Raw genomic sequence first — 22,494 nt, 5'->3', positions numbered from 1 at the left:
GCAGCTGCTTTTCCAAACAGAAATACCCAGTTAGAGGAAAAGGGATGCAGGGGAATGAATGTTTCAGGTCAGAAACAAAAAGGCAGTGCATGTGAAGTACAGCTTATTTCCAACATCTCATCTCCATGATCATCAGACATCAGTCTGTGAGGGAATGTCCCTTCATTTTCTACCTGTGCAGCGTTTCAGCAGGTTGGGCTTTTATAAAAGCACACAGAATAGTTTTAAATACTTATCAAATAGACCAATAGCCCCTGGCATGTCTTGCAGAGAGTTCATAAGCCAAAGCATATGGGAAATTCATGGCAAGGATTAGCATTTCAATGAGCAAGGAGCAAGAAGGGGATTTCACTTCTCAGTACTCACTGGCTGTGGAGAAGAGAGTCGAGGGCCGAGCCAGGTCATGGGGATGGTGGATGGCTCCAAAAAGGCTGGGGCCTGGTGGCCTGCTCAGAAATTCTGGTTTCAGGCCAAAGTCCAGCTTGTGTGGATCAGACTGCATCTGTTTCTGAAATGGAAAACAGGACTTGGAAGAGACTGAAAAGGTAACAGCAAAAGGCACTTCCAGAATGATGTGGGTAGAGCAGCTCAGTCATGCTGACATTTTAACAAGAATATTGGATTTTGGGACCCCGAGCACAGGTGCACAGCTGTTTTCCTGGAAGGGAGATCTAAGGCAAAGACGGAAAAGCTCAGGCTCCTGCATATTTCCTGCCAATTTCACCAGTGTTTTCACATATGCTCACATCCACCCCTCCAGGGTGTTCAACACAGAGCTGCCTTCAACAGCAAACATAAAAATCTCTAAGGAGGCCTCAGACACTTGCTGAGCTGCAAGGACAGGTCGGTCCCACAGCAATAAATGGGAATGGTCCTGGTCGCAGGTGGGCAGGGGACACGGACACCAGAACCACTCATTTCCAAGGGAAAGCTGCCACCAAGAAATGCTGGATGCAGAGCATCCTCCAGAGCCTCTCAGGCTGCAGCGAGGGGCTAAAAGGAGCAAGAGTGCAGAGCAAGAGTGTTTGAGTCCCACTCGGACAGCTCCCGCTCCAGATTCAAAGTGCTGCATGTCTTTATTTACATGTGTTAGAGTCAGCAGCCTCTCTTTTGTGAGGGGAATTTGCTGAGGCAGCTGTATTGTGAGTGAGAAGTAGATGAAGGATGGGCTCTACTTTGTGCCACATCCTCGTTTCAGTGGTGCCTACTTCAGGAGTTTTATAGAATGAAGGAAGAAAACCAAATTCCCAATTACCTGTGCTGCCAGAACTCCCTAAATGCAGATTGCTGATTAACCGTGCAGGGCAGCTGAAAGGATTGATAAATGGGTAACATGGAACCAGGAGATCTCAACAGTAATTCTGGAGCAGGCTACGCTTTATAAATCAGTATTTAAGACTGTGCCAGCCCCGAGTACAGACTATTACAATGATATAAATATGCATGTTAAAAAGTTATGATCAAATTAATGTGCATGCCTAGTAGCTGTTTTTCAAGTGCTAGAAACATGTCTGTGCAGCCATGAGAACAAAAAAAGAAAAAAAGACAGAAAACAAGAAATAAAAAAGAGAAACAAAGGCATTTTCTGTGTCTGGAGATAATGGCCTGCAAGAATACTGAAATGGCAAAGGTGGCCAAGTTAAGGTCATGCCTTTTAAGAAAGTAACACTGAAGTGCTTTAATAGTTAAAAGGAGTTCAGAAAATACAAATGCCTCAGTTGAAGCCTGTGTGCCAGATTTTTATGCTGTGAACTCTTTTTATTCTTTTTTAACAACCAAGTTATAAACCCCTGACAGGCATTACTCAGAATAGCAAAAGCTGGCTGAAGCTTTAATTGCAGCCATATGAATGGTGCTGCTCTAAATAATGAACAAATCCCTGTCTGAAGAGGAACAGGAATACCATGGATGTGTTAAAAGATTTCTGAATGTGTTGGTTTACCTTAAAATAGTACCAGAGAAATGGTCACATTTCTTTTATCCCCAGTTTCTGTTCAGGGGAGCACCCCCTGGATGCCAATCCTTCCGAATGTATTTCCAGAAAATGTGTAACACCTTAATGTGGTGCCCACGAAAATCAATGTAGATGTCTGCACTGCTGTCAGATCAGGCTGGAAGGCCTTTCCTAAAGGAGAGAGGCCCAATTATGGAGCATAAATCCTCTCCTGAGCAGTGGTCAGTGTAAGGAGGGTGTAAATGTGCTCTGTGCCCTGAGCTGCTGCGCAGCCCTGCGGAATTCCTGGGGCATGCAGAGGTTACCCAGGTCTTGCTGCAGAGGCACAGGCAGCCAAACAGCATCTGCAGCTGCATGCAATTTTTCCTGAGGTCAGGAAGGTTGTGTTTTAAAGTTTCCCATCGTGCCTGCTCCTTCAGTGCCTGGCCCTCTGCAAGCAATTACTAGGCCAGATCATTACTGGCAGAAGGCTCGCGGCACCACATGCAAACTGGAAATCAACCCCTTTGATTCCCTGCTCTGTGGTCAGGCAGCACCTTCATCTTGTGCAGAAGAAAAGGCACCTTCACAACCATGGGGTAGAAGGAGAAATTGTCCTGTGTGAGCCTTCAGGCAGAGATTCACCCTTTGTGGTCACATGAGCGGGGGGGGACACTCCAAATCTCCTTACTGACAGACATACTTCTCACTTATTCTTGAAAATATCATCATGCACAGCCTCAAAAGCTCAAGCAACATCCTCTCCTGTGCTTCTGAGCTTTATTCCTGCTTTTTTTTTAACACGCAAGGTAGAAAAGAATGAGGTAAAAGAAACGGCTGTATGAAAATGGCATTTACTGTGAGTTATAAATATACTGGTTTGACCTCTCTCTGACTATCAAATCAAGGAAGATTCAAAGGACATAGATAGCATGGGAATAATAATTTCATTTCAAGAAAATACCTTTTCAATAAAATAAAAGAAGGACATATAACTCTCTAGGTCTATAACCTTGTCTTTTTTGATAATGGGAAGATGAATGAAGATCACTAGCAGGGGAAACATAAGGAAGCAGAGAAGAGAGATATGTCTACTGCAGCAAATTAACCTGTCAACCTTGTTTAAAAGGGTTATTTTTAAACTCTATTAGCTGCAGGTTTTCATAGCTGTTCAACATCTTCATATTCTTACCTACACAATGCAAGTGCATACACAGACTGCAGAGTGCTGTGGATTCCCTGGTAATTTCAGTTTCTAACACAAGCTATTGACTCCTGAAGTATGAGCAGTGAAGAGCAGCAACCATTCCTGACTCGCTGAAAAACTTCAGGAGCAACACAAGATTCTTCAGTGATGAGAACAGTGAAAATACTACAAAGGGAAAGAAACCTTCCCAGAGCCCATGTGCAATGGAAATACAGTTACAGTACGAATGGGAAACTGCCCATGGCCTTCACCCTTGAAGTCTCAGAGCTTCAAAAATAATTAAGACAGGACTTCCATCCCTTAACCTTTGGTGCAGTGAGGCAGTGTCTGATAACACAACATCCCCTGAGAGGCTGTGCCTGCCTGGGCAGCCTGGACACATCCAGGTGCCACCCTCCAGCCATGAGGGCTGTGAAGGAAGAGTGATGGGAGCCTGTGCAGCCACACTGGGTAAAGCATCCTAGGGACAGGAGAAATCCGCCTGCACTCTCGCCTGCCGCTGAACATTAATAGGAGGAATGGGATACACGTGCCCAGCTTCTCCAGACTTTAAAAAATTCCCACTTGATACAGTTGTGTCCTCAGCCATAAATGAATAAATAAAAGCCACCTTGTTCACCCTTCCAAGCTACAAAGCTGTAGTTATGGCCCAGGATCAGCTGTCCTTGCTCCAACACATCCCAGACACTCTGCTGGGACTCTGCCTTTAGCTTTTCATCCTTATACCAACTCTCAGAAATGAGGCTTCTGCTCAATGCTGTGTGTGTGTTACTTTACCAAGGCACTGGCCATGGCACAGAAGTGCCCAGCTGAGAGCCAACTCTTCCTCTCAGAGCTCTGCTCTGGGCCCTTCACCCCCAGTCCAGGCTGCCCAAGCACTGACCTTGACTTTCTGTTGGTGATGGTAGATCTGCCAGGCGATGTGAACGTGCATAGCACACCACTTGCCAGGTTTCTGGAAAAACAAAACATGTGAATCAGTAACTTCCAAAAACCTGTGATGCTTTGTCCTGTTTCTAGAAGAAAATAGACCCTGAGCCTGGTCTGGTTTGGTGTGGGGGATCCCCACACCAAGACACCTGAAAGCAAAGGGTCTCCCTTCAGTGCCTTTCCTCTCCATCCTCCTGGAAAATCGAGAATGAGAAGACTTTGTCCCTCACTAGGGAATTTATCCAGCTGTCCATGAAGGCTCCAGTCTGACACACTCCTGTAATCCTCTGATGCCACTGGCTGAGTGCAGCTTGTGCTGCTGAAAGCTGTGAAGCTGTGTCCCAGTCAGCAGCTGCCCTGCACAGCTGGACTGTTCACAGCTGCACACTCAGGTCATTTCCACAAATGCAAGGATTGGCATTTCCACCAAAAGATGAAAACCAAAGTGGTTAAAACGTCACTCTGGTTTTCAAAATTCATCTGACTCCCTCATGTAATTGCTGGTCTGTCCCTCCAAGACTTCAGCTCATAAATATACTGAAAACATTGGAGGTCATTCAATTCTGGTTGGGGGGGGGGGGGGGTCTTTGCATCCTTCCTGTCACCCCAGAGTCACAGGGAGGAGAGAGGGAGGCAAGAACCAGAGTGCTTGTTAGGTCTCCTGGTTGAGTTTGTACTCCATTTCCAGCACAGCTGGAAACTTTGTCTGACAAAGACTCATTTAAGGATATACTTTCTCCAGTTTTGTTACTTAGGGGTCTGTGGTTACCTACACAAGTAATGACTCCTGCAGATTTAAGAATTATCCCAGAAACTCAAGAGTCTCCTTAATTTACTTGTGAATTAAATCTTCCACAAACTATGGCACACAGTCTGCCTTCTATTTGTCGGTGTGTATCAATCAATAATTAAATTATACAAACTAAACTATCTCACAGCAATACTCCCCTAAGCTCAAGCCCTTTGCTAATTTGCAAAAACTGGCTGTGCTAGTGATTTAGTAAGTTCATTATATTGAACTCTAGACCTTTTTCTTGAATATGCTGAAAAATTAACAAAACCACTTTTTGGATGACTGATAGACTGGATCTTTAGATCCTTATTTCTAAAATATTCTGTGTTTGAAGTGGATTGTCTGTCTACAGTGGACAGTGAGATACCTGGGTGGGATGTACCACACTGAGTAACACTGAAAACACGCAGTAAAATAACAAAGCAAACTCCCCCAGAGTGCAGTGAAATAACAGGGAATCACTGCTAGGATCTCTAGGGTTTGCCTCAGGAAACCATGATGGATCATCAATATTTAACCTCGAGTATTCATGTGAGGGGTTGCATGAGAAGAGGAAAACTTCTGACTTTGAAACTCTGCCTTGTCCTTGAGTGATCAGGAGCTGCAGGAGTGCCCCTGCTCTCCCCAAAGGCAGGGCAGGACAGCCCAGGTGACACTGGGCAGCTCTGATTTGGAATTATTCTGTGCTGCAACCCAGTGGGACTGAGCCAAGCTTGACAAACGGGAGCACAGGAAGATTTCTTACCCTCAACATGGGCCTGAACGGATCTGTCAACTGTGAAGAAGAAATGACAGCTTGGTTACACACCTGTCACTCAAACAATTGCTCTAATTAACAAATCTGTATTGCTTCATTAAGAGACGAAATTAAAATGTTAGAATTTTACTTTCAAATGAAGCCCTTTTGGATAATAATTAGTCCTGAGCCTCCATATCCGTGCTGTCCCCTCCCCCTGGCTGCGGCCTCTGAGTGGTGACGAGCAGCTCCAGCAGGCTCACACAGAGCTCTGGCCTCTGGCAGCAGCAGCAATTTGTTGATTTAATGCCACAGAAATGGCTGGTTAACTGCACTGATGGAAGCACAGATCTGTCCTTTGGGCAAACTCCTGCTCTCATCTTTCAGAGCTCCTCAGCTCATGGCAGGGCTGGAGAATGGACAGGGCTCGATCCCCTGGATGGGCTGGGACGGCTGGAGTGGGGTGTCAGCCATGCCCTGCACACCAGCAGTGTGCCCATCCACCAGCCAGGGCATCAGCCTTGTGCCTCACTGCTGCCTGAGGTCTTCCGACATAAATGGGCTTTGCCTAAATTATTTTCACACTGAAGCAGATGTTGGTAAACAGGGCCAACATAAAAACCCAATTTTCTCATTTTTATTTTTGATGTGGCCTGTTGGTGCTTTTTTTTGGAGTAGATTATTTTCTTATTCCCCTTTTTTGCTCATATTTCATCAATAAATGCTGGGAAATAATTCAATTTATTGGGTACTGCTCATTCGTTTTGGATTTTCTGTTTTGAAATGCAATACTAAAGAAGATTTATAGGTGCAGAAGGTACTTAGCAGGCGCAGTGATGGCGTAATGCATCATCTTGAAATAATCGAAACTCACTCCCAGTTGAAAGGGAACATAAAGCTAAATGACTTCCTGATGGGAGGCTCTGGTTATCTGTGCACTTAGACAAACAAACAGAAATGTGGTTCCTTTTGGTGTAAAGCTCAGCCTCAGCTCCAGCACTGAGCAACCCAAAGCACTGCAGCCTGGCACAACGCAAAGACAATAGCTCTGCAAGCTCAGCCATGCCCCAAGCTGGAATTTTAGGGAGAGCTCCTCAGTGCTTCTGTCTGAGAGTTCTGCTAGAAATACTCCTGTGTGGAGTTCCTCATGGCAAACAATGGCCATGAATCCAAACACACCAACAACCCACGGGCAGAGAGACAAAGTGCTGAGGCAATAAACGCTGTTCACATCCGCTGGAACTCAGAAACCCAGAGGCACCAAGTGATCAATAAAGTGCATCCGTATTTCACTGGGGCAATCAATGCTACAGTAACCCAGGGAATAGCTGCCATTACCCACATTAAAAACAATTACAGAGTACAAACACAAATCTTGGGAGGTTTGTACATTTTCTCTGTTGAACTGGACTTTTATGCCTTTACCCCTGGGCCTGGGAGGAGAAAGCTGCCAGCAAGGACAGAGCTCTGCCACTGCACAGGGGCTGTTTTAAATGTTCCCACAGAACTTCTGCAGCCCTCACTGATGGAACAGCTCAGACAGCTTTGGGTTTAGGGCGTTAATTTGGACATACTGAGGATGGCAGCTTTAGCATTCAAGGTTTTCAGGAGGAATGGATTTACATGAGAAAAAAAACCCCAATTTTTACAGACCCGTGGATCTTTCTGTAGAAGGGTGTGTGGGACCGTTCCAGGTCTGGCTGCAACATCAATAGGATTGGAAGTCTGGAAATTCCACAAGGAAAGACAACACTAATGAGCTGCACAGCAGTAACAATGCCTACAAGCAACAGAATGTCCAAATAATAGTTCTTTATCATTACATTGCCTAAGCAACAGAGATAAACTTTTTATAAAGGAAAGGAGAACCATTATAATCCACTCACTAATATGGGTATTATCATCTCCATACCCACACTTCGACTGGCCACCAACTTCCCATTACTTTAATCAAAACCACTGAGGGACCAGTGACTGTTTAAACTGGAAAATCTTCTAATGTGAAAAACCTGATTAGGAACACATTTATGACACGGCAGCAAAAGCAGCATTTGGAGGACCCAGCCCCTGCTCTGCTGATTATCACTGATGCTCTCAGCACACAGAGCATCACTGCACAAGGACCTCAACTCCATCCACAGGGATTGCCACAAAATGGACATCAGGAAAAGTAACTTCCAGTTGGAAAAAATGGAAGCCTTTCCAATTATTAGAATGTAAACAGTCGGTTAATAAAATGCAGCTTTGTGGGAAACAAAACCCCCCAAAAAAAACCCCAACCCTGCCACATTTAGACAGAGCTTGTTCCTGTGTAAAAATGAAGAAAATAGAAATCAGCTCCAGCATAACTAACAATTAAGTGAGTTGTTAACAGTCTGATTACCATACAGACGAAGAATCCCACTAATGAACTGCAATTTACATATTCACTCATTAGAGTGGATGGGCCAATTTAAGGAAGGTGTCTCCTCTGCAGAAATTCCAGTCCTGATTTCAGTCTTTCATTGCAAAGTCTACAGACTGACTTCCTCCCACTGATAAATAAAGAGTAACTCCATGAAAATGAAAGAAAAAAAGCCCTGAACTCGCCACATTTCTCTCTCCCAGCTATCACCCATGAGGAGAGCCAAATCAGTGTTCTGCACTGTGCTGGAGCTGGGAGGTAATTATGGAAATGAGTAAACAATAATGAACACCATTTCTTAAAATCCTGATTATTACATGACCTTTCATTAATGCACACCATCTCAGAACTAATTATATTGCTTCTGAAGTTAACTGTGCCATTATATAAATAATTAAAAAAAAAAAAAAGTTTGTAGATGTATCTGAACCTCATGAGAAATAACTTCTCTTTGCAGTACATTTGGAAAAAGGCAATTGTCCCCTGTGGAATTAAGCTGTAGGTCAGACCTCAGCCGCTCCAGGATGTGAACCACATGCTAACCCCATGGCTCCCAGGCTGTCCCAGGTAATTCCTGCCTTACCTTGGGCTGGAAAGCTCCTTGCAGTGAGCCAAAGGGGCCGGTGGGAGGGATCATGGGAGGAATACCTGATACAGCTGGAGGATAGGAGTGAAACAGCTGCAACAGAAAGAGAACAACATCAACACTGGGGCACCACGAGCACAGGCAGCTGGGCAGGACACAGAGCATTCCTGCGTAATAGTAGGAAAATGTTACATGGAGAAAACTGAGAAGCATTGAAGTGATCTCATTGCAACGATGTTAGTTAAAGCAGTCGATGGGATGTTCACAGATGTCATGAGGTTTAGAGCTTAAAAGCAGTTCCAAAATCAGACAGCCAGCAACCTGTCCCTGCCTTGGGCCAGCAGAGCGTGAGGGAGACGTTTTCTCCTCAATTATTAATTTTTAAATTGGAGAGAGGTTTTAAATGGTTTCAGTCTGTGAGTCGTTTCAAGAGAAAAGACAGAATCCTGAGCTGAATGAGACTCAGAAATCTCCTGTTTAAGTGGAAAAAAAAAAAAAACCCTTACGAGTTCTAGGATATTGTATCATTAAAACTCCATTAGTACGTTGGGATTTTAATAGTATCTGTAGGAAATGAGGAAAATATGCACAATTCTTACTTCATTAGCCTGTCTGAGAGGATATCCTGCCACATCTAATATTAGCAGACAGACAATCTGATTTGTTAAAGATTAGTATTTAAACAAAATGTTAAGGCAGAACCTCCCAGAAATGTAGGGGACTTTTCTATAACCAGAGACTGCTCAGCACAAAGATGTGCCCATCTCCCCGGACCTCCCTGACCCCAGTGCTCTGTCCTAAGAGAATTTGGGAAAAAACCACGAGAGGCTGCTCTGTGCTAATGCAGACAAACACAAGGGAAACAAGTGGGTAAATTAGACAGAAAAATTGTTCCCTGGGAGGGTGGGCAGGCCCTGGCACAGGGTGCCCAGAGCAGCTGGGGCTGCCCCTGGATCCCTGGCAGTGCCCAAGGCCAGGCTGGACATTGGGGCTGGGAGCAGCCTGGGGCAGTGGGAGGTGTCCCTGCCATGGCTGGGGTGGAAGAGATGGTTTTTAACATCCCTTCCAACCCAACCCACTCTGTGATTTTGTGATAAACCACGATATCCTCATCTGCCCTTGGCTCTGTGCTCTGCCTGTGAACCTTTGGCTCCTGCTGAAACAGAAAATTCGCCCAATTCCATGAAAATGCTGCTATCACACACCAAACTGCTTCCTGGTAGGAGTCAGGGATTCAAAGCATCACACTCCAAACCCATTCTCTCACCATGAAACCTCTGGATCTAGGAGGGGATGCATCTAGGAGGGGATGGCTGCCAGCTCCACTGGAATTGCCACCCAAAAACCTACCAGGGGCTCTCTGGCTGAGACCAATTCCCCTCTGACCATGGCTGAGCAAAGTCCAACTACTGTGTGCTACTTTTAAGATCAAAATAAATGAGTTAATGGCCAATTGAACAGAAGCAGGACTGGGCAAAGTCAAAGACTGGACGTGAGGGGTGGGAAAACATTGAGCAAATCCCATCCCAGGCAAATCAGTACCACAAAGTTGTGATGGATTTGGTTATGCCAGGCATACACGTGTGCTTTTCTTTATCATTTTTCCTTCCCCTAGCTTATCTTGCAAGGTCATTTATCCATATTATATTTACTGAGAGCTGAGAAAACATTTCAGAGGTATCACAAGATTTTCTCAGTTAAAAAGCCTGGTATTGAGCCTCTGTTCATGCTGCTACTGTTGTTTTAATTGTATTTAATTTGGACCTGCTCCATCCAGTGGTGCAGAAAACATTTTGAGATTAGTTGATACTGAACTGTAGGCATCTGAGAAACCATTAAGAGACATTTGTCCTCATTTACAATAACTTTTAATGAGCAAAATGTGCTTTAAATTCTCCAGTGTCTTCAGTCTTTAATTCTCTGTGTAATGGACTAATTCTAAGTGATGGAAAAAGATGTAATACTTCGTATTCTATTGGCTATGACCAATAATAAGGAATTCTTTGCTCAGAGTTTTATAACAAATGGTAAGTTAATTAAATGTGACCTTTCCTCAAGGTCAGACTTATTAATAAAATATAAACAGTGTATCTCCATGATTAATTTGTATCAGTTAAATTCTACCAGCTTTCAGAATGCACCTTTCATAGTCAGTGCTTCCTTTTTCCCCAGTATTCCTTCTCCTTTGAGCAGCAGTTTTCCCTTCTAGCTCTCCCTGGGCAACCATGCAGTGACCACAGCTTCCCTTGGCCAGGTGTATGTGATGCTAAACTAGACCTGGCACCAGCTGTAGGCAAAAGCAAAGCCTCACTGTGCTAAAAAAGAAGAAATAACACTGATTTAAAACTCAGCATTAGCTTCTGTGTGAGCTACACTCCCTGTTCCAAAGCAGATGGATTTTAAGTCTCAAACAGACCTTGTTCTCCTACAAAGTTCACCTACACTTACTGCCAACACTTTTTAAGGTATCTGAGTTCCTGGTGTGGATCTGTAGCGGAAGCTGTCGTCCCTAGGAACAGCTCTGTGGAGGCGCCACAGTCTGACAGTATTTGGATTTCTCCTGCCCTGTGGGTGTGCCCCAGCCCAGTTCAGGGTCTGCTCTGCGCACCTGCAGCTGCTCCAGGCAGCTCCTGCTCCCTGTGCCCTGACCAGTCCCAGAGGTGGGACCAGGGGGACACTGGGCTGGGCTGGCCTGGCTGGGGTCACAGACACTCTGCCACCCCAGTGCAGACACCATGGGCACTCCCTAGGATCAGCTGCTGAGTGTCCCACAGTGACCATGGGGCAGCCCCTTCCCAAGGACAAACCCTTCCCCAGGGAAGGCAGAGGGACCAGATCCGTGCCCTGGGCCCCAGCACGGCTCCCTGGCTAAGGGGGTACAGCACGGAGCTCTCCTGACCCTAAAGGGGGTGAGGTCGTGACCTCTGCAATCCAGGTAACTCCCCCATTTCTAAGAGATTATTTGAATTTCAACAGCAGATACAGCTGGACACTTCAGCAACACTTCCTATCCTACATTGCCACCTTCTGTGCTTGATTTGTCTAAAATCCATGTACCATCTCCCAATTCTGAGTTCCTGCTGGGATCCACAGGCCACACTGATGACAGCGTCTCTCCCGAACCCATGTGAAGCCCAGCACATCAGAGAGCAACGTAACACTCACTGGTGCAGGGGAGCAGCAGTGCCCTTCGGAGGGGCGGTGGGAATGTCTGCCCAGGGCTCCTGGAGCTCTGAGCCTGCAACGCTCTCTGGTCCCAGCTGCTCACATGAGGTGTCAGACAGGGACAGACTGCTCAGCTGCAGGACAGGCTGTGAGCTGGGCTGGTGTTTAATCCAGACATCATTGTCTTAACCAGTTTTTTTTGCCCAGTTCCACTTCTAAGCAAAACCAACACATAAAGCCAAATGCTCTGCAGATTTCTGAGTGCTGATGCAGTACTCCTTCTCTCATCAAAATATTGCTCTTGGATTAAGGAACTCTTGCCAGACACCTGCCTCTGCCAATAGGATGAAGAAAACACAACCCAGAGTTCAGCGGCAAATGAATCAGTGGATTCAAACCCTTAGGAGCAGAAGCTTTACTTTCAACTGGAACTTTAAAAATCAGTCCAGGTACTTGATAAGTAACGTTTTTAGTAGCTTAGGTAAACACATCTAGTGCATAGCTGGATTCATGCTACTGTCATCAAACAGAGCTTTCAAAACATAACAAGCCCAGTGGATCAGACGAGCCTTTGAAATATGAATAAGAAGACAGGTTTTCAGATTTTATCAAACAAAATATGATAGATTGGGAAAACGATTAGATTATCTATCCCTGAAGGATTTGTATGATAGTTTGTCAGTTCATTTCAAGTTTCTTAGCAAAAATATCAGCCCAAGGGTTTGTGGCACAACTGAAACACCGTGATGGAATCACTGCCCTCTCCTGCTTCATGGAACAGTCAGCTCCTCTGTCTCATCTGTTCACATCAAACCTGGCTCCAAATGGTGTGTGAGCAAGAGATCTTTTGACTGGAAAAGCTGATACTGCATCTTTATCAGAAACAAGCACCACAAATGCAAGCCTTCAAAAGCCAAAGCAACCAAGGACGATAATGGTAAATCCTGGAGTGATGATCAGGGAGAGATTTGACACTGTGCCATTGATTGAGTGGTGATCCCAACCCACCACAGAAAAGCAGTGAAGTCAGTTGGAAACAGAGCAATAAAACTCACACTGTGACGGTAGAAGGGGTCAACTTTTGTAGGATATTTGTCAAACTGCAAAGGGATCAAAGCACAAACTAGTTACTTTATACTTCCTTGTGTTACTTCTGTTGGCAAAATAAAGGACAACTTCTCTATTATTTGGTAACCAACAGAGAGGAAAAAATATGCAGAAAATTAATTTCCTATGAAACTGGGATTTTACTTTCTTCAAAGTAAATCAAGGTCTTTTCGAGACAGGACAAAGGAGGAGGCCCCAGAGTGCACACTCCAAGCAGGACTGGCCAGAGCCTTGTCCCTCAGTCCTGTGCTGCCACCTGAACCTCTCACATGGGGACAGAGGGACAAGCCCTGCCTCTCCTGCCCAGACACCCCTGGGCAGCACAGGAGCCCTTCCCCACAGCGTGGCAAATTCTCTGCAATACTTTGGTAATAAAGAATAGAGTTGTGCTCTACTTATCCTCACATTTCTGCCTGGGGTACGCACCATGGGCGGTGCTGGCGTCGGCATGATGGCAGTGGGAGGGATGGCGTGGGGGAAGGGCGTGAAGGTGTGCTGGTGGGTGTGTTGGTGTGTGTGCTGGTGCTGGTGCTGGTGCTGGTGGAACTCTGTCCTCAGGTAGGGCGGTGGGCCCAGCGAGGCCCCGCGGTCGGCGCTCTGCGAGGCCAGGAACCGCGTGTTCAGCTCCTGGCGCAGGAGGTCTTGTTCTGAAACACACAACCACAGAGCCACAGCATTAATGGCCTTGGAAAAGACCCTCGAGATCATTGCATCCTACCTATGACCTGACACCACCTTGTCACCCAGACCACAGCACTCAGTGCCACATCCAGCCTTGTCTTAAACACCTCTAGGGACGGTGACTCCATCACCTCTCTGGGCAGCCCCTTCCAAAGCCCAATCACTCTTTCTTTGAAGAATGTTTTTCTAATGTCCAACTGAAACTTCTCCTGGTGAAGCTCAAGGCTGTTCCCTCTCCTCCTGGCCCTGTTCCCTGGCAGCAGAGCCCGACCCCCCCCGGCTGCCCCCTCCTGTCAGGGACTTGTGCAGAGCCACAAGGTCCCCCCTGAGCCTCCTTTGCTCCAGCCTGAGCCCCTTTCCCAGCTCCCTCAGCTGTTCCTCACAGGATTTGTGTCCCAGGCCCTTCACCAGCCTTGTTGTCCTTTCTGGACATGCTCCAGCATCTCAACATCCTTCCTAAACTGGGCGGTCCAGAACTGGACACAGCACTCGAGGTGCGGCCTCACCAGTGCTGAGTACAGGGGAAACCAAACAATAAAACAATCCCTCTGAGCTCTGGGGCTTTTCCAGGCCTTGTGCCACTTCCTTTGCTGTCTGTGGTAGCAATGCTTCATTTAAAATTTCCTGGTGATAAATCCTGACACAGTACAGGGTAAGAAAGCTCCCTCAGGTTTTGCCTCAGATCCCAAAGGCCTCAGACATTACAAAATGTGCATTTCCCCTCTCACCAAGCCTGTTTTCACATTCCTCTGAGCATTTATGGACAGGGACACAATCCTAAACAGGTGAGGGTGTACAAGCAAGCTGGAGTGAGCAAACAAATGGCTGCTGCTCACATGAGTACCCTGGTGCACGGACACACACACTGATAATCCTCCATTTTCTTCCCCTCAGTGACCTGGTGGGGCCCTGGCACAGGGTGCCCAGAGCAGCTGGGGCTGCCCCTGGATCCCTGGCAGTGCCCAAGGCCAGGCTGGACATTGGGGCTGGGAGCAGCCTGGGACAGTGGGAGGTGTCCCTGCCCATGGCAGGGGTGGCACTGGATGAGCTTTGAGGTCCCTTCCAACCCAAACCTTGTGAACACTCCCGAGCTCAGCACTGCTGTGAGCACAGTCAGCACAGATTCTCCCTGCAGCCAGGGAAGCTCTGCAGGACACAGACCACAAGTGCATGAAGACCTTTGCTATGGGGGTCACAGACTCTGTGTGGGCACATCGTGAACTCTGCTGGGTTTTTACTGTGGGTTGAACAAAACAAACCTGGCAAAACCACGGCCTTCCAAAAGCAGTCGCTCCCAGGGCAGAGGGACTGTCCCTGAGTATATCTAGGCGTTTTTTTGGCTTTGCTGTCACTTTGTTCAGCAGTGAGCACAGCTTCTCCCCACCAACAGCCCTCACCAAAAGGCCCAAACCCCAGCCACTCTGACTAAACCCACCCACACCGCACGGGCGGTGCCAGCCCTCGCGGCTCTCACCTGAGTAAGTGCTACCAGCTGGGTGTCCTGGAACCTGCAGCGTCCCTGATGTCAGCGGGGGTGGAGGGGGCAGAGCCGTGGGAGGGGCAAACATATTGGGGTGGTGGGGGTGTGCGGGGGGCTGCAGGGCGGGCGGGAAGCTGTGCAGGGGGCTGTGGCTGGCCAGGGACAGCGGGAACGGCGACGCCGACGGGTGGTGCGAGATGTGCGGGGGAGGCGCCTGCGTCTTGGCTGGGGTGCTGCTCCTGCTGCTGCTGTTAACGAGAGGAGAAGCCATCAGGGGTCGTGGGGAGAGAGAAAAGCTCCAGCACACACACATACACAACCCCAGCAGCCCCGCACATCAAACACAGCGCGGGTGTAACTCGTGTTACAAATCCGAGCTACCATTTCCAGTTCTACTACTGGGATACCCCTTACTCCAAACACCTGAGCTGCCCCTATTCTGGTACCTGTGACTTCCTGTGCTCCCTGCACACCTGAGCTGCCCCTGCTCTGGTATCTTTTACTCCTGTGCTCCCTGCACACCTGAGCCGTGTTCTCCCGTGCTGCAAGAGGTTGGTATTGTCCCACAACAGCACAGGGGTGACACACAAAGGAGTAATCAGCCCTGTGCATTCATTACTTAATTATCAGGTCCTTCTACATGACTGCTCCTGGTTCACATTTTCAGGCAAATGAAGCTCAAAATCACTGCATTAATAGAAGTTTAGGGTTTTGGTTTGGTTTTTTTTTGCTATGAATTACTGAGATGAAAGACTGCAGAAAATGTGAAATGAAGTTGAGAAGGCAACAACAGATTTGTGATTATTGTACAGGTAATGCCTCTCTCTACCCTCAGAATAAAATGAGTCGAGTCAGCAAAAGAAGTATTTGTGATTACACTGGTGGCAATTTTTCAGGTTTCATTTCCTACTAATGAGTATTTAAAATACATTCATGGAAGGCTTAATTCTCCTTGTCTTTATTTCAAGTAATGACACACTTCTATTGCAGTGATTTTTAAAGACAAGCAATACCAGCTTGGTTAAAAATAAATCCAGGTCTTAAACACCTCCCAGTCTTTTGTCAAACCATGAAGCAACCACAGTGCTGCTTCCCTAGGTCCTGAAGGCCACATCTGCCTGCTGGGAACTCAGAGTAGGGGAAGCCTGAGGTCCCTGACTCAGAGGGACATCATGGGTTCCTGGGCACACGGTGTTTAATCTCACTGCTCATCTTTGTTATCCCCATAGGAAAGGTGAGGCTGATCTCACCGTGGCCAGGTGAGAGAAAAACATGGAAGCCTGCAAGGTGTCAGCAGAGCAGGAAAACATGGAGCTGTGAGGTGCCTGGTGTGTGACCGCTGGTGCTGGGCTGTCACCAGCTGGACCTTGCTCGAGGGGCTCCTGGGCTCCTTGCCCTGGGCCATGGCAGTGCTTAGAGAAATCAGATATTTACAGGGATGGGAGGGAAAAACAGTCAGCCTTCAGAGAGCAGCCCAACCTGCAGGAACTGGGCTTCTCTTCCCCTGATCTATACTGTGTAAAATCCCCCCAAAAACCCAAGCATGGCAGGCAGGAAAATCCAAAGCAAATGAACGTAAAATACCCAAGAGTTTATGGGATTGCTGGGTCACAGAGAGAGTGATCCTGGCTCACCTCACGGGAGGAATCGAGGTTAAATGCACCAACTGCCCTTCATTTCCCAGGGATGGGCTGGGCTGGGCTGTCACTCCTCTCCTTTATCCAGCTCCCCCCCAGGCTCAGTCCAGCATCCCAGACCCCTCTCCATGCACCTACCTTAAGCTGTTGAGGCTCAAGCTGCTGCTGTTGTAGGCGGAGAGCGGCTGCGAGAGGCTTTGGGGATGGGGCTGCACCGCGGGCAGGGCCGGGTGTGCCGGGGGCAGCGGCGACTGCGGCCGCGGCGGGTGCTGGCCAGCGGGGGGCTGGCCGGCCGGGGGCTGGCCGGAGGGCTGGCCGGCAGACGGGCGACCGGGCTCCTCGGGGGCCGGGGGCAGCGGCACGGCCGGGGCGGGCGGTGGGGCCGGGGCCTCCGGGCGCGGGGCGAGCACGGGGCTGGGGCAGCGGCCCTCGGGCGGCTCCAGCGGCGGCGGCGTCACCTGAGGACGGGGGTCTTTAGGCACCACAGGCTCAAGTATTGGGTCTTTGCTGCTGTCCTGGCTCTTCTCTTGGCTCCTTTCTAGTCCTGATATTTTGGGGACAGCTGGGCCCCTAGCACCAGGGTCGTCATTGTCAGCAAGCGCGCCAACTCCCAACTCCTTATCTGCAACAACAACAGAGAGAAGATGGTTAAACGTGAGGCAGACGGGCAAACCCAGAGCCACTGCTGGGCTGCTCACACTCTAGGAAGTTCCATTTTGTTTCCAGCAAGAACTGTCCAGGTCAACGTGAAACTGAATCAAATCCATCTGCCCCAGTAACTCTCCTCAAAATAAACCACGTGGCAGAGAAGAGAGACTCTGTTCAGCACTGCTGTTCTCCAGCGTTGTTACTCATCACCACTCCCTGACTGAGAGAACAAACGAGGGAACTGACCCACTGAGGGAGCAAATGCCACGCGTGCTCTGTGCCTTCTCACAGAATGCTTAAGGTTGGAAAAGATCCTTAAGATCACCAAGTTCAATTCACAACCATGTTCACCACTAAATCATATCCTCAAGTACCACATCCACATGTTTTCTAAACGTTTCCAGCGTTGTTGACTGCACCACTGCCCCGGGCAGCTGTGCCAGGGTCTGACCTCTCTTTCCATGGAGAAATCCCTGCTGCTGTCCACCCTGAGCCTCCCCTGGCCCAGCCTGAGGCCGTTCCCTCTCCTCCTGGCCCTGTTCCCTGGCAGCAGAGCCCGACCCCCCTGGCTGCCCCCTCCTGTCAGGGACTTGTGCAGAGCCACAAGGTCCCCCCTGAGCCTCCTTTGCTCCAGCCTGAGCCCCTTTCCAGCTCCCTCAGCCGCTCCTGGGGCTCCAGCCCCTTCCCCATCACACAAGATCTAAACTTTAAAAACACCCTAGCAGGAACCCTGGCTTTTTTTTGTTTGCCTGGTCATGGAATTACTTACTTCTATTTCCCAACTCTTTAATAATAATGAATGTTATTATAATTTTAACATTTGTACATTGGAATTTTGCTCACTGGGGTTTTACAGCAATTTCCCAACTGGAACTGCTTCACCCAAACACATGGAGCAGTGTGGATCTGCTCCATGGCACCCCTTGCAACAAATCCAGGGGAATGCTGCTGAACCCAGACTGGAAAGGTGCTGCCTTGCAGGTGGGGGATCAGAAGCACCTTTTAGGGCTGCATTGTACAGCAACTTGGAACAGCTGGACTTATACCTACAGCAACTACAGAAACACAGCCTGAGGGAAACATGTAAGGTTTGAAGGGGCTTGGGACAAGTTTAGGATTAAAAAAGTGTCCAGTGTTCTAAATAACCCTAAGAGAAGGAAAACTTTACTCCTCCTTCTGCCAGTTTTAAGGGGTAAAATTACTAAATGAATAATGAAACAATATCCATTCAGAGAAAAATGTTGACAGCTCCAGTGTGCAAACCCTGAAGTAAAGGAGTGAACTCTTCCAGCCCATGGCCTGGGCACACGTATTTGCCAACCACCACATCCCTGGGGACAGCCTGGCCTCCATGTGTCACTAACATGGCATCATTTGGGTTTAACTTCATTAACAGATAAGAAATAAACCACACCAGGTACCCTCTCAGTAAGTGTTTTACAGGCCCTGTGCAAGGGTGAGTGGCCTGGTAACGCTGGGGATTTTCATATGTTGTAGACAGGAGATGGGGAGAAAGAGGATAAAGTGAGACAAAGGGAGGTAAAGAGGAGAAAAAGGAAGCAAGAAAGAGGGGGGAAAAGTAAACAGGTTTATTTGATGAGGACCTACTTTAATCACTTCTGGAGTACTTGGCACAGAGGCTCCTGCACCACCTTGGATTGGAAGATTATGGGGGCAAGAGAGGGACTCCAGAGGGATAAAAACAATTACTCGGCCCTATGCCCAAGGTTTATCTCACTGCAATAAACTGCAGGTTCCAAGTAAAGAAAACTTTGCTCACATTAACTCTTTGGATGAATCCTATTTGATCAAACATTATTAGAAGTTAGACAAGAGTGTGATCCACACGTGTTCAGGCAGGTCCCCAAGGAGGAGAGAAATGAGCAACAGTTTGTTCAGGAAGAGGTGGACCTATGTTCCCAGTCCTTATGGGTGTAGGAGTTACAAGGTTTTGGGTTTGTTGGTTTTTTTTACACAATGGCTTTGAGGACTCAGGCTTGTCACTAGAAATCCCCCACTACATGGCTCTAGCAGGTGGTCTGGAAATCCTGCAGAGGTGATACTTCCAAACCTACAGGGAACACCTTGCACTCAGTGCATTCATTAAATCCTTTCCTTTGGTATTTTTAGCCTCTCTCATGTGTCACATTTATTCAACACAGCTCAGTGCTGGGGATCCACTCCTCCTCCCTGGGAGAAAAGGGCTGGGAACACCACTGTCTCCTGGGATTTCCTGCTGCTGCTCACATGCCCACTGCGCAGCCCCCAAGTACCATCCCTGTGAGTCTGCACTTCCAAGATGCTGCAAGCAGTAAAATAAATGTTATTCCCCAAGTCTCCCACCAGCCGTGCCCGTGGGTTCTCCTCTCCCAGTCTGGCACCAGTGCACCCACACCGTGCCCCAGCCCGGTGCCAGCTGTGCAGGAGTCTCAGCACACAGCCCTGCCCGGCAGATGATGGGGAGGGTGTGTAAATCAGAACCAATTCTCCATCCCACTGTATCTATTTGGGGAGTTGAAATCCCCCCTCAGTGATAAACGCCACCAATCACAGGTTTCACGAGGAGGGCTCCAGTCTCCATCAACAGCACTTCAAGGTCACACAGACAAGATTGCTCTTTTCCTACCCTGATTGACTGGCTCAGTGCAAGAACTCTGGGGAAAAAAGCCCTTAATGTCACCATGACACACACAACCCAACTTTGTGAGATTGTTTATCATCAGAGGAATTCATCTCCACCCAACAGCTAAGTGCACCAAGCTAACTTTATTTGCTGGCTTTGGATAAAGCAGAATTACTGCACTGGGATTCAGGAGAGCAGTGACTGTGATGTAAATTCCATGCTGACACAGGCTCCCCTTTTTCCACTGGGTTGATACTGCATCCAGCAACAGCCACTCCTTCACTGAAAAAGGAATAAAGACAGAATTTGATGCTGAGGACTGAACATTGGCATTTCCCAGACAGGAAATGCAGCTTCCATTGTCTTCCATTCCTGTGCCCTTTGATGTGTCTTAAATCTCAAATTCCCCTGTTTTTCACTCAAGCACACAAACTCAAGACAGGACTCCAGTCCCCTCCATGACCCTGCTGTGTATGTGACCACCACCGGGTTGGCTCCATCACAGCAGGGAGCAGCCAAGGCCACCCTGGGGACACCTGAAGGTAACCCAGGTGACTCAGGTGACCCAGAGAGACTCTGCAGCTGGGAGAGCCAGCAAACACTTCCCTCTGGAGACATGGATTTGTATCATCAATACAGGTAATTGCAGCTTTCCATCACTGTCTCTCCCTAATGTGCAAACCACTAAAATTTGACCTGAACTCTGCATTCTGGCTCCTTTTTCCCATCTGGGTGGTCCCAAAGAGTTGAAGGATGGCCAGGGGTGGCCAGCTGGGAACACAACATCCACAGGACGATGCCCAGCTGTTCTCCACTGACAACAAAGCCCTGTTGGAATTTGCCAGATGTGACATTCCCAGAGATTCATCAACGCAGAACCCTCACATTGTGCTGGCCACGAGCTGTTTGCAGATGGGTTCACCATGTCTGGGAGCACCAAGGAGCACAGGAGGTGCCAAGAGCCAGCACAGGGTGTGCCATGGCCACCCCCAGCCCGGCCAGTCCGGAGTGTCCTGGGCATCCCTGACCTGAAGCCCCTGGGGAATGAAATCCCCTCAGGGACATCCCTGCATGGGGATGTCAAACTTACAGCGGCCAAACTTTTTTCCTAAACATAAAATCACCCAACTTTTCCATGTCCAGGTGTGGAACAGCCAGGTCTGGAGTGTCATACAGAAATTAGGCTGCATCATATCCTGTCACTGCTCCTTCTGTCTGTGTTTGGATTCAGCCTCTCCATGCCTGACCTCAGGCAACTTCAGAGACCAACTCAGAACCAGCACTAAATTTTCCACTTTCCTGAGAGGAAAGTTTAGGATTAAGCTCATAGTCCTTATTGCACAAGTGGGGAAATTACAGGAGTTTTCAGTGTTTTGCTGAGCATTCAGCCTACCAAAGAAATATTTTATAGCATCATTTAATCTAAAAATAGTTTTAATTTTCTTTCGCTACTTTGGTAAGTTGAACTACCAACAACACTGTATCTGCCTAACTCAAATTTTCTCCAGACTTCTTAATGCAAGAGAAAAAACCAGATCTTTCAAACCCATTTTCTCCAGCTTTACCATGGATAAGTGGGGAGTTGGTACAAACTGTCACAACCAATACAAACCCCCCAGGAGTCATGGAATGCAGGACAGATCTACCCCAAAGACCAGCAGCTCTTTCCAAGCACTCTACAAGGCTTGAAATAATTAATCAGATTTAAGCCCTGATTGTCCATTTCACATTGATTAGACATTGGTCAGCGCAGTACCGGGACAGGGAGAGGCAGGTGCCAGGAGCTGTTACTGCCAGGAGGGAGGAGGCTGTGGGTGCAGCAGCCAACACGCATCAAACAGGCCCCAGAGCAGCTCAGCTGCTGTACTGGATACACATAATTTGCTAAAAACAATTTCTCATTTTTAGCACACAGTCATCTTTCATCCTAATTTCCAAGGACACTAACAAAGCATTTGATTATGCAAATGAAGAGCATGCCTTCGAAAGCGCAGTTCCTCGCGGCTCTGTCATCTGCTGATAGCAATTACTCCACAGTGAGCAGGTATTTAGCACAAGTGAACAGCAAGGCTGGTGATACACTTTGTACTTAATTATAAAACACGGAAGAAAATCATTCAGGACAAAAGATTCTGCTACCTCCTGTTAAAAATGTTTATCCTCTGCACTGAAAGGGATTTAATTGTCAACAATGAAGTTGCAGATCAATGAAAAGAAGCACTTAGGGGGATTGCACAAGATGTTGACAATTCTTCAGTCATTGAGCTGCTTCTGGCCCTGATTTGAGAGTGCAGAATCCTCCAATACTGCACACAAAACAATTTATTTCATTCAGCTGTTAAGCAGAACACACTCCATAAATGTAACTCCTACAGCTGGACACTGGGAGCATTTGGCAGCACTCAATTTAATTTTTTTTTAAAAAGCACCTCTTGATTTAGTACAAAGGAATGGGGTAAAGCTTTCTTGAGGGAAGTGAAGAAGGGAATATCCAAACACCCCTCTCTGTCAGGAATCCTGACACTTTACTAAGAAGGAAGGAGCTGCAGACAGGTGTAACACCC

At 47.7% G+C, this 22,494-nt stretch overlaps 1 protein-coding gene across 1 annotated transcript in view; it reads right to left on the bottom strand.

Annotated features, from left to right (window-relative positions):
• AUTS2 (activator of transcription and developmental regulator AUTS2) overlaps positions 1–22,494 on the bottom strand; it is a 773,410-nt gene that overhangs the window by 9,747 nt on the left and 741,169 nt on the right. Inside the window, 9 exon segments of the mRNA XM_032130357.1 lie at positions 367–508; positions 4,024–4,095; positions 5,609–5,638; positions 7,253–7,324; positions 8,587–8,682; positions 12,810–12,854; positions 13,288–13,508; positions 15,017–15,270; positions 16,798–17,281. Of these exon segments, the coding sequence (XP_031986248.1) occupies positions 367–508; positions 4,024–4,095; positions 5,609–5,638; positions 7,253–7,324; positions 8,587–8,682; positions 12,810–12,854; positions 13,288–13,508; positions 15,017–15,270; positions 16,798–17,281 (1,416 nt within the window).

Source organism: Corvus moneduloides, chromosome 20 (genome assembly GCF_009650955.1).
Source record: "Corvus moneduloides isolate bCorMon1 chromosome 20, bCorMon1.pri, whole genome shotgun sequence".
Taxonomy (NCBI): Eukaryota; Metazoa; Chordata; class Aves; order Passeriformes; family Corvidae; genus Corvus; species Corvus moneduloides.
The sequence above is the reverse complement of the archived record's forward strand: the minus strand, read 5'-3'. Positions and strand labels throughout refer to the sequence as shown.